Here is a 12,470-nt window from a genome sequence, read left to right on the forward strand (position 1 = left end):
CAGCAAACAAGAGGAGCTGGAAGCCACGGTACAGAAGGAAAGTTATGATGAAGTCATCCTTAGGAAAAYGTGGTGGGATGGCTCCTATGACTGGAGTGGTACAATGGGTGGCTCCGGCTCTTCAGGAGGGACAGGTGAGGAAGGGGAGTCTGTAGGGTGGCTCTGTACATTAGGGAGCCTCTCAACACTATGCAGTTTGAGGTCAATGGTGATAAGGTTGATTGCCTACTGGTATGGGGAAGGTTAACAAGGCAGACATCCTGCTGGGAGTCTGTCATAGACCATGCTATCAGAATGAAGAGGTCATTATATTATTCTATAAGCAGCTGGAGGATGTTTCAAGATCACCAGACAGAGGTGGGGCTCTGCTAGAGCTGTTTACAAACAGAGAAGTGCTGGTGGCAGGCGTGGTGGTAGGATGCCATCTGGGGTACCGTGTCCATGAAATGATTTCATGAAATGAGTTTTCAATGTTCAGTGAAACAAAGAATGGCATCAACAAAACTTCCACATTGGATGTCTGAAGGCAAACTTCAGCCTATTCAGGTTGCTGATCACAGAGTACCTTGGAAACAGMCCTTAAAAACAAAGGGGTACAGGAAGGTTAGACATATTTCAAGAAACAAATGTTGAAGTTACAGGAGTAGGCTGTCCTACTGTRGGCCAAAAGATGAGCTAGCAGGGAAAACAACTGGCCTGTCTGGGAAAAAGGAGGAGTATGTCATCTTTGGAAAAAAGGGTATGCAACTCAGGAAATGTTTGAGGATGTAATTAGGGCATGCAGAAAGAAAATTAGAGCGKCAAAAGAAAAAATATAATTGACAAAAAAAACAGACAAAATATCCAGATACTTCAGAGATGGTAATTGCATTTTGCAACATCTGTTCAGTCTTTTCAACAACATGCTAGGGCATCATCTGAACTAGGGAATTTCTTCAACACGATCAATGTTGCCTAATGTAAATGATAGATCTGTGTCTCTGAGCTCAGGGAGAGGGGGGAGACATAATCCTAATCCCTTCCTAATCTTCTTCATTGCAGTGAGAGAGCACAGTGAGAGAATGTGAAGGTCAGGAAATAGCAGCTTTATTCTATGCAAAAGTGTGAAAAGAAGATAAACCAAACACACAGGGCCTCCAGCAAAGGATGCCTTTATACTGACCCTACACATTGTCTTTCACAAAACATTTCTCAGTTTTTTCTCCCTTTCACAAACCTTTAAACCATCCAAGTGTTTTAAAACATTTTGTAATCATCCAAAATCCATCCACTTAAATTCTTTGCTAGATCCCAGAACAAGAACAATCAGGATTCTTAAATGTATTGTTCACTCTTTGTATCTTCTACACTTGTAGCGTTATAAATGTGTTTTCATGGGTTGAAGTTTTCAGATTTACAGAAGTGCTGGACACTCACAATTCCATAGACACCTCTTAAAATGCATTCTACCTTTACAGTACAAGCCTACAACAGCACTATTCATTTGCCTGCAGAGAAATAATTTTACATTGCATGATGTTCAAAACACTGCATGATTTGATCTTGTGGGATTATGCAAATATTTAAGTTAAGTATGCATTGAAGTTCTTTTTAAAATGAAAGTGGGTGAATGAATAGGACTGACACATTCAATTMCGAATTATAAATAACAAACCGCTGACCTTACTGAAAGTCACTAACCAAAAAGTACTATATGCTTTGAAAATCTGTTTGCACTTTCTTTTCTATCACAGCATATTCTGATGCTGTAAGTGTTGCAATAATTCAGTGCTGAATCATTTCAAAAACATATATAAAATTTGCTTTTGTTTTCCCTGATTTTTTTTTCTTTTGCAGAGAGAAACTGCCCATCACTGCATAGATGCTTTTTTGTTCTGTTGTTATGAAAAAAAAAAAAAAATTTCTATATCAAAATTTATAAAAAATGAAACCTTCCTGGACTACCTTTATTTTTTGATGGAAAATACATAGGATGAGACAAAAATTGCATAGGCTAAGCTGTTCCTTTTAGCACACTAAGTGTGTTGATGGATGCAAAAGGCCATTCTCTGCTTCTGGGATGCTAAACGAGTAAGAACAGCTACAGCTGGACTAGTTACAGATCTTAAATCATCTGTTTTGGTTGTTMATTTATTTTTGTGCTAAGATCCAGTATAAGTCTGAATGCTACTGCTCTTGTGCTAATTACATATATTWAAAATGAAATAGCTTTTCTCATATTCTGCTAAATAAATCATCCAAATGTCATTTAGCACCACTATGTGGTTAGTCCTGTAATATTTTTTTTTTCTCTCAAAATAAAAAATAAGAGAAAGTAGTATCTCTGAGAAAAGGGGGGGAAACCTGGCTTAGGGATAGTGCTGTATACACACTATCTTTGAAATATTACTAGGCTAGGAATGGAATTACAATTCCCTCCATTGTCTGGTGTTATTTAATACAGTGTTTATTGTATTTGATATTTTATATACTATATATTTGGTATAATATCTGCTATCCTACCTAATTCTTCAGCAAACTACAGYGTGCATAAGCTGTAAGAAATACAGAGACAGAAGGGGCCATCTCCTTCATACCAGAGCATAGTGGCCTCAGGTGTGTCAGTCCCAGGCAAGGGACCAATTTTGAAATCTTTAATGACCAGGCACAACAGTAAAGGAAAATAGAAGGTTCTAACCTTTGCTGAAAATTGTCACCAAATGTATTAAAGCAAGGATGAGTTTATACCATAAGCCCATTTTGTGCAGAAGCTTTTTAATTGTCTCAGCCTGTGCTAATCCAGAAACTGAGTAGGGTTCAAGCACTGAGCTTGTTCTGCWTGAAGACATCATTTTATTGATTTGTGAAGTGTTTCACCGAAACCCAGCAAAACAACAGTTTCTGGGCTTCACCCGGTATGATCCTACACTGCTCCACTACACTGGGTGAACTTCTCCACATGGCTCAATGGAAGCTCAGGGGACAACCATGTCTTTTTTTTGTAAACTGTGCACCACTACTAAAACTAACTGATCAGATGACAAAGCTGTGGCCATGAAAACCCAACAGGTCATGACATTGCACAATGAGAAACATAACTTTAGTGATGATAAAATAGCAGAAATGGGGGGACAAWGAACACAACCAGTAGCTGCAGGGAACTATTAAGACTGTGTGCTTCTTTTTAACCTCAGGAGCCACTTTTTAGAAGCCTTTAAGTGCAGCCAGCAAGTAGTGCTTTGACTGCTGGCTGAGCTGGGTTCTCTTGACCRTGGACAGCCCGTACATGTAGCTCTGGGAGGCTGCTGTAATGTGAGAGCAGTCTGAGAACACTGTGAAAATTGCAATAAAGCTACTACTTGTTTTTACTACCAAAATGGTACAGACGCTCGTCAYACCCCATCCCATTCCTTCTGTCTCCAAAGGCAGGGAATTTCCTCTGCGAATGTGGCCACAGTCACTCTGACTGTAATCATAATTCATAAGTTTGAAGGAGTGGGAATAGTTGTTGTGCATTTTGAGGAGGAGGAGCAGGCAATATTCCTTCAGTACAGCAAATATCCTTCAGTACAGGCAGAAAGTGGTGAGTGGTGTGCAGACACAGTCACAAAGAACAACACGGAAAGTAAGGGAGGGGAGACATTCAGTCCTTGTAGCCTGTGGGTAGAGCTGTTCAATTTGGTTTTTTTTTCCTGGAACAGGGAAAGGCACTTTCAGAACTGAATGAGATGTTTGAGAGGAGCAAACAACTGAGCCTGACACTGGTCAGCTTCTCCCCTTCTCCAGATACAGAACATACATATATTTTGCCCACTTCCCATCAAATTTTGGGAATATTCCCTTCAGATCTGGCCAAAGCTACAGTGCTTGCTGTAGATTTGTCCTACAGCTCCCATTATTTCCTGTGCATTCTCATCTCTGACTAATGAATACTCCTGGTTGATCTAGAGCTTGTTTTAATGAACCAACTCTACAGTACCAGTTTTTTTCTCTATGCTATTTAAAACCTAGTTCACAARTGCAGTTCCTGAAACATAACTGCATGTACAGAAACTGTGTCAATGCACAGCAAATTGTCTTATGCCAATGTTTTACAAAATGCAAATGCTCAACCCATTTGAAGGGGAAAGTTTTGCTGGCTTTGGAGGCCATCCTTGTGACCCAGAGTTATTCTGCAATTGCACAATGCTAGGATGAAGTCAAGCCTATGTTAATATGCACTTCCTCTCAACACAGTTGTACTATCTATCTAAAACTATCCCTATGTCCTAGGACTAACAGTCTCATCCTAAAATATGGGCTTTTCATCATTAAAGGTGAAAGACTCTATCAGAAACAATACTCTTATATTTCTAAGGTATGAATAGCAGAAAAAATGCACAGGGTTGTTTTTTTTTTTTTTCCCACCCTTGTGGTGCTTATTATCAAAACTCTTTGAATAGCAGAAAAAATGCACAGGGTTGTTTTTTTTTTTTTTCCCACCCTTGTGGTGCTTATTATCAAAACTCATTGTTTTTTTTTTTTCTTTTTTTTTTTTTTCCTTTCAGTTCATGAATTCTCTCTCCCTCTGTCTATCTAATATAAATTTTAGATATAGATGCACCTATAGAACAGCATTTCTTAACATCTGCCTTGAATATTTCGTAATACGTTTACTTCTGCTACAGAGCTGGTTTTGTGCTCTCCTAGTCATACTAAATAAGTCCATTCATGCTACTTACAGAGTTGCAAGGTAAAGTGATTTGTCAGTACGTGTTATTTGATTTGGGGATTTGCAGATGGCTTTGCTGTGCACAGGTGTGTATATGCTGATAGCACTTCACTAGGCAGCTACATAGAGCAGCTTGTAACCTCAACACAGGAAAAAGCAGATGAGGACAAATCGAGGGGGCCAGATACATCTATTCTGTCACTGGTACTTAGAATATCAATTGGAAAAACTGTCAGTTGTTGAATAGTTCACTGTTAATCAGGCATCGCCTTAATATGAGCACAAATTCTGTTTACTGTGAAAAAAAAAAAAAAACCAAAAAAAACCAACCTTTTGCAAAATAAAAGCCTTATTCAAACTTACCTTCTGCATGTAATTGCTTTTAWAGAAGGAATAAACATTTCTCTTGGTTATTTAAACAAAAGAATCTATGAAGTCATTCCATTAAAATCTGATTAATTGAAAGACATTTCCCCAGTTTCCCCCAGGGCTGGTTTGGGATTTTTTGTACAATTCAAACATTCTGCTCTGTTTGTATCATTAGCAGCATTCCAGTTTAGAAATGAGAATGGGAGTGAGAATTCAGACATTTATATACCAGCAAAACACTGTGATGGGATTTTTTTGTTTGTTCATTTTGTTTGTTTGTTTGTTTGTTTTAATACAGCTAAAATATTGTGTGGACCACTCATTTCCTTGACAGATTTTATTGATACCTACTAAAAAAAGGAATATAATGAAATGCTTTTTTCATATGTTTTAAACCAAAAATCAAAAAATCCAAATGGTTCTGCCTGAGCTCATGCAGCCATTCAATTCTACTCTTTTCAGGCAGACTCCAGACAATTCAGACAAATGCTGGAATTTGGAACTGCCAATGTTATCTGTATGGCTCAGCTGTTTGAATCTGTAAAACAGACCTGATCAAGAGATTGTGGCATGGGCTCCCCATACACACAAGACATTGAAACCATACTCTTGTTGCATGATATATGTTGCACAATTTATTTTTTTTTTTCTATTTGAAATTAAGCCCTAGATTTACCCCTTGCAAAATTTCCCATCTCTCCATGCATTTCAGTTGTGGTTTAGCCTCACTTAGTCTAAAAGGTGAATTCTGCTGTTTTGTGGGATTCTGTCACTGATTTCTTTCTCTCATGATGGCTCATCACTTTCAGCCTGTCTCTTTTTATTTTGACTGCCATCTCTGCTTTGCACTGGCCACATAGTTCTTAACCTCTAAATAGGTTTATCATCARACCCATAGAAGGATGGAAAGACAGGATGAGTAGTTCTGAGGTTACAGTGGATAAGCATTATCCCTTCTTGGGATCACACTGTCTCTTCAAAAATATACTTCAGTATTTCCCCATAATTCTGAGGGGCAGAGAAGTAATGCAGCCACTTTATCTGCTTCCTGGGTACCTGTAGTGAAATATGCCAGTCTGAACATACCAATAGACAGAATTGCTTAAAAACTTTCTGCTTTCTGTTCCCCCTGCATCATCTCTCTGCAAATATACTGATGTATTACAGAAGCCAATCTGAACAATTTTAAGGCAATTTTGGTGGTGTGAAAGATACATGCAAGGTATTACCCAGCATTACTAGCTATGTGGGAGCTTAGATTTCTTGCTTTCTCTGACTTAATCATTTAGCTCTCATTTAACCCCTGACTTTTTACTCTCCAAACTAAGTCCTTTAACTTCACATTCCTCCTCTTACTGTATTTTTTGAAAATGCATTAGCAATTTAGATAAATATCTGGAGAGGAATTGGGAGGGGTTTTTTTGGGTAATTTTTTTTGGACAGTGCATAACAGTGTGCACGAGTAGTATAAAAAATGAAAACACACTGGATGTGGATAATGGAGCAACGTGTCTATTTTTAGTGAAGGCAACATCTTAGGCTTTCACCACTGARGCATGAGATCTACCAGACTTAACTGTTTCTTTTCAGGCTTAGTTTCTTCTTCTTTCTGTCAGTCCAGACACAAAGGTGCAGCTCATACTGACTTTTCGGGGAATTTTCTCTGTAGGATSTTGATTGTGTGTGGTAGTAGATTACTTTCAAACCTAATTATTTCTATGTCATTTAGATTTATTTGGCTAATTTCAAGTTTCCAGCTCAAAAAGATATGGAGCATCTAGTCTACCAAAAAAATGGAGTCTTTCATAAGGCTTTATRATAATTATTGTAGCTGTTCAGCAAATGCAAGTCTAGGTAATTCAATTGATTTTAATGGAACTACTTCAGTCTACACCAGTCGGTCATCTGGCCAATTATGTCCTGTTGTGATTAGGATAGAAAATGGAAGAATTTAAATCTAGCCTGGCTGTGACGACTGACTGAAATCACTGGGCTGGGGAATAAAATAACAGGCACTGAAGTATTCTTCATACACGTGTAAACCGTCTCTTTTTTCCAGACAGCATATTCTTTCCMGTTAGAAAATGCCCAGCTTGGCAATTGTAGGCAGAAGCCACTAGGTGCCAGTGTTACCCAGACATCAGGAAAAGGCTTTGTTAGAAACATTAAAAACATGAAAGCCAATGCAGATAAACCTTTTAAATTAAAATAAAGCTCCTGCATATTTTCAACTAAATAAGACTGCATTAAGGTTTTTGCGATTATTACTTTTCTAGAAGTTAAGGCACTAAATTGATATCATTGACAGAAAACCCCATCAAAACAACCTGATTGCAGGATGCATTCCTTTAAAACCCCAGATAACTACACAAAAGCTGCTGTGTTGTCTTYAGGACCTTATGAATTACACCTAGGATCATAAGACAGAGCCAAAATCTGCATTTTGCAAAGTACACTCAGCTCAAGCATATGGCACGAATAACAGTTCACTTCTAAGAYAGACATTTTACAGAAAAAGCTTGGTTCAAATCATAATCACATTCCAAGTCATACCTGAAGTTTGGTTTGACCCATTGGTATATATCAAAGTTTTCATTTGGGCTCATCTCCATCACTGTCATGGTCTTCTGAAAGCTTTCCCTGCTGAAAAAAAAAAGGAAATATTCTATTTAAGGAGCTGGATCAGCTAGAGACAGCTGATTGCCTGTGCATAGGAGTTGCAAATGCAAATCTCTGACTAACCTGCACTCAGCTCATTTGCAACAGATGAATCTCACTCATTTAACTTCAGACATTTACAGTGCAACTGTTTACATCCATGCCAGTCATCCTGATTTTTTTGATGTGGGGAAGCAGTAATTTCCTGGCTATGATTCATATGGCCTATTTCAGAAACCACCTTAGCATGAGATGAACTGCAAAACAAACTTAAATGATTGATTAGCTCAGGAGATGAGTTTTACACTAAAGGCATCTTAAGTTTTGACAGATTAATCCAACCAAAGTGATTTTGCGGTGTCTAATTTTTAGTCAGATCTGATGTTTTTTGCTTTTGTTCTTTCTGCAGCCTTTAGACTTTGAAACGAAGAAGGCGTACACCTTTAAGGTGGAGGCCTCCAACCTCCATCTTGACCATCGATTTCACTCAGTGGGTCCATTCAAAGACACTGCCACCGTGAAGATAAATGTGTTGGACATGGATGAACCYCCCGTGTTCAGCAAGCCCACGTACACCATGGAGGTCTACGAGGATACACCCGTGGGGACCATCATAGGTGCAGTGACAGCACAGGACCTTGATGCTGGMAGCAGCTCGGTGAGGTAAGAGAGCTTTTCCTCCTTCAGTAACTCTCTGACAGCCCAGAGTACTGCTAACAGTTGGATGCACTGGCAAAGAACTTCGTAGGAAGATGTAAAATATACCAAGTCTGTCACTGTAACAGATATCTGATGCTCTGAAAAATATTGGCAAGACATGCTGGTTTGGATGAATTATCTGGAAAAATAAATTAAGTGCTCTCAGCTTCTTATCATACTGATTGTGTAAGTTACCACACGCTGACACGACTGCAGAGATGGTGTGTTAGGAGTAAGGGATAACATGATGACATGGTGTCACAACCCACTGGCAGGGGACATGATCTTCGCTATAAATTCTCCTCAGGCTGAACAAAGACGTATCAGGGAACTCTCAGGCTTTTACTGTACAGTTGCCATGACTCTGACTCACGAGGTGTTGGATAATAGGCCCTTATTTCTTACAGTGTACTTCCACAAGAGTGGAAGCCCTTAATTTTGTATGGTACACTTCAGTAAGTTCTCAACTTCCACAAGAAAATCCTTAAAAGGTGCTGGCTCACAAGCCACAACACTCCTGCAAAGACTCCCCACTCCTCCCTAAATTCCTCATTGTTCCTGCCAGCGAGGATGGTGCAGAACTGGGMCAAACAGTGAGAGAGAAAGAGAAAGACAGGAAAAGAGAGAGCAAGGGGCCCTAATCTATGGGTTTTTTTTTATAGATAACCTGGTGTACACCTCTTATGCAAAGCAGGTTTTTAACACTATTTTGTTCGCACATGCACAGCCAGACCTTCTCCAGGAAATGAGTTGGCAGGGGGGAGCTGAGAATGAGTCTCAAGGTGGAGCAGGAACAGCTCTGCCCCACCTCTGCAGGATCCTGTCCTCTGATCACACCTTTCCTGTAGCAATGCTCAGAATGTTTGAGACAAAATGTTCTTAGATMTGGTCCTGCACCCTGGGTCTTGCACAGAAATGTCTCTGAAGTACAGTAGTGAAAAAGAACTACATGTGATGTCTGTCTGAGTTAGACCTCAGTGGATGACAGTAAGTGCTGCCACTTTCTTAGRAGAAATAATCACTTACTCCCTGCATCTGACAAAGAACAAATGCTCTGATAAATAATTGTCACATGTGTCTTGGCTGAGGCTGTGGGGATGTGATTGCTGACCAACACGGCTGTGTTCAGCACAAGGAAACTCCTGCCAGCCAAGCCTCTCATTTATTGGCATAGCTTATTTTCATTAAGTAAAAAGGAGAGGGGAGCTGGTATACAAGYGTAAAACGTTAATTTTGATGACCTGTTTACAGCCACATTAGAAATATTTAAGTGAATCAGAGTCACAAGAAGTTCMCAAAGAAGCTCCTCAGAGCTTAGTTACAGTCTAAGATATAGGCTGTCATGAGATATATTTCCAGTGCTGGGCTTACCTGAACTGAGAAAAGATTTTTATCCCCAGATTTTCATAAGAAATATTGCAGACATAATGCATGTCATCAATCTTTAAATATTAATGTTTATCAAATGGGAAWATGACAGAACAGGAAAATGTTACTAGCATCTACCAAGTGCATACACACTCATGCATATTTGATTGCAAATTTAATTTGGACTTTTAAAATCTATGTTTATTAATTATTTGTATTTTGGCTTGGTACTTATATACTCACAATATGCAATACACATGCTAGTTGTAATGCAAAAATTTGCAAATTGCAAAAAATTTAACATATGACAGTGATTGTTTAGCTCCTGCTTTCTCAATTTACTGTCAATTTTTGCTTAAAATTATTACTGCTGTTAAACTTTTTTTTTTTTAATAGAATCTTCATTTTTTTTAACACAGAAATTTATTTGTTCCTGAGTCTGTGACACATTCGTTCCCTGACAAAGGATCAAAACCTTCACTAACAAGGACTGAAGTAGGAACTTTTTCCCTCGTGGTAGCCTATGAAAATAGCCCAAATGAAGCCAATATTCTGTTGAAAACCATATTCTCTTGCAACTGGATGAAAAGCCTTTAATCATATCATTGAGCAGTTTTTCATATGACAGCAAAATCATTTGCATGCATAAACACTCCTCAGTGAGAGTTTTTTATTTCAAAAACCCTCCTAGGAGGCTCAAGCACTTTTTACTGGTTCTGCATTTGCAACTATACAAGAAAAAAAAATCGTCTCACTATGGTTTATCCATATACTGTGTTCACTGGAATATGGAATCCTAAGCCACTTGTAAGTGTCCACATCTATRTTTTTTAATGCTGAAATCACTGCTTGAGGGTCCAAATGCCCATCTACAGTTAATATCCCTACATTTTATTCTCATTGCTCTACTTGCTGACCCCGTACACCAATAAACTGAGGAAGTGCTCCCAGGGTCACATTTATGAGCTACCTTGGCTGGTTCATGCCCACAGGAAAACATGAACTGTGCCCCAGAAAGTTCTGGTGTTCTTCAGTGGCACGACTTTTGGGCAAATGCACATCTCCATGACCAACATTCAGAGTCATTCAGTACCCATGCAGCGATGTCCTGCCCCAGTGCAGCAGCCCAGATGGGWTTACCCTGTGYTGCCAATTGGTCTTCTTGCATTGCTGCAACCATCCCCATAGGGCATTATCCACCATCCAGGAGTCAGTTTGACTCTCCTTCTCCTTCAGCAGTAGTGWAGGACTCCACACARCAGCTTTCCACCCYCGGCAGTTTCCTACCRCACAGCAGGATCCATCAGTAAACAGCACACGTCCTCCTTTTTTTTCTAACAACTCATTATGTGATGGTGTTTTGGGCACTTTGAGCCACTTTCCTCCGTGTGGCCACCGTACAAAGGGTGTCCTCTGCATCTTTAGGGACATTATCACTTTTTAGTTTACTACAGACAACTTCCAAGACTTCTAATTCTCTCAAGTACTGGATACCTTCACCTGCAGTGATCCACTTTCCTGGGGAATTCACAAGGTCTTACTTAAACGGATATTGTGCCCTCGTGCTTTAGAGAAGCCATCTGCAGGGACTGCAAATTGCTCTTTCTTTTCCAATCCTCTTTCAATTTCCCCATCTCTAGCAAAGGATTTCAGCTGTTGCGGCTTTGTGACCTTCTAATTGCTGATTGTCAGCCCCATTACACCAGCACCACCTGGCTGGTGGCCGCAATCTTTCCACAAGTCTCAAAGTTCTGATGAGGTCAGGGAACAGGTAACCTCAGGTTCCTGTTCTACTTGTCTCACTCCTTCAAATTTCTTTGTTAAAGGACCAGCTTCTTCATCTGATCCCTCCCCTCTCGATAGCCCTCTTTCTTCTGCTGCATCTTCTTCCTCTTCATCCCCTCCTTATCAATGATATGGACCTGTAGCTTGCCTTATCCATTTTTTTTTTTCTTTCAGTACTGGTGCAAATACTGTAGTTTTTGTGGTTTGAATCCCTGCCTCAGTCCTCAAACACAGTTTAGGTTCTGCCTAAATTACAGCACTCTGAGATTATTGAGCTGTGGTTTGGCAGACACAGACCAGGCCCGAGCACAGGGCGAGAAGCTGCTGGTTTTCACTGGGGTGAGCAAGGCATCCTTCCATCAGTTGATGGGACAATTTTCCAGGGTTGGTCACCTGCTCAGGTGTAAAGTCATGRGTAACTTGAGGTGATAACCACCCTAGGAACCTGCCCAAATCCTTCCACACACCCTGCCACCCAGGAACCGGACACCTCAGGGCACATTTCAGTAGCTCCATACTTCAAGTTTGTTTTCTCTTACACTAGGATGACACCAGATTCCACAAATCCCATAGCGTGACACTAGTACTACTTAATATTATTAACAAAATTAAGCAGCTTAAATAAAGATGAGTAGTAACCATGGGAGCCTGCATTAAAAAYCCATTCACATCAATCTTGGGCAGGGAGGGGGAGGTGTATTCCCTCATCATCCACAGAAGGTAATTACCCCCTCATAAGAATGCTGTCATGTAAGTTCAAGGCATAAAGCCACTGTTTGTATTTATGTGCTCCCAAACTCAGCAAAACTAAGAGATGAGCAGAGAAGCTGAAAAACACTGTCTCACAATGTAGGTAGCACAAAGGAGCTACCTACTCAGTAACTGCTACTGGTGTAACATG

At 39.7% G+C, this 12,470-nt stretch overlaps 1 protein-coding gene across 3 annotated transcripts in view; it reads left to right on the top strand.

The window, feature by feature from the left end:
- Positions 1 to 12,470, top strand: part of CDH12 (cadherin 12) — a 152,291-nt gene that overhangs the window by 104,392 nt on the left and 35,429 nt on the right. For all 3 annotated transcript variants that reach the window (XM_057377742.1, XM_057377743.1, XM_057377744.1), the window contains one exon: positions 8,127 to 8,380. In XM_057377742.1, the coding sequence (XP_057233725.1) occupies positions 8,127 to 8,380 (254 nt within the window). The remainder of the gene's footprint in view (positions 1 to 8,126; positions 8,381 to 12,470) is intronic.

The sequence above is a fragment of the Malurus melanocephalus genome, unplaced genomic scaffold (assembly GCF_030028575.1).
Source record: "Malurus melanocephalus ecotype Western Australia unplaced genomic scaffold, MMel_1.1 scaffold_323, whole genome shotgun sequence".
Taxonomy (NCBI): Eukaryota; Metazoa; Chordata; class Aves; order Passeriformes; family Maluridae; genus Malurus; species Malurus melanocephalus.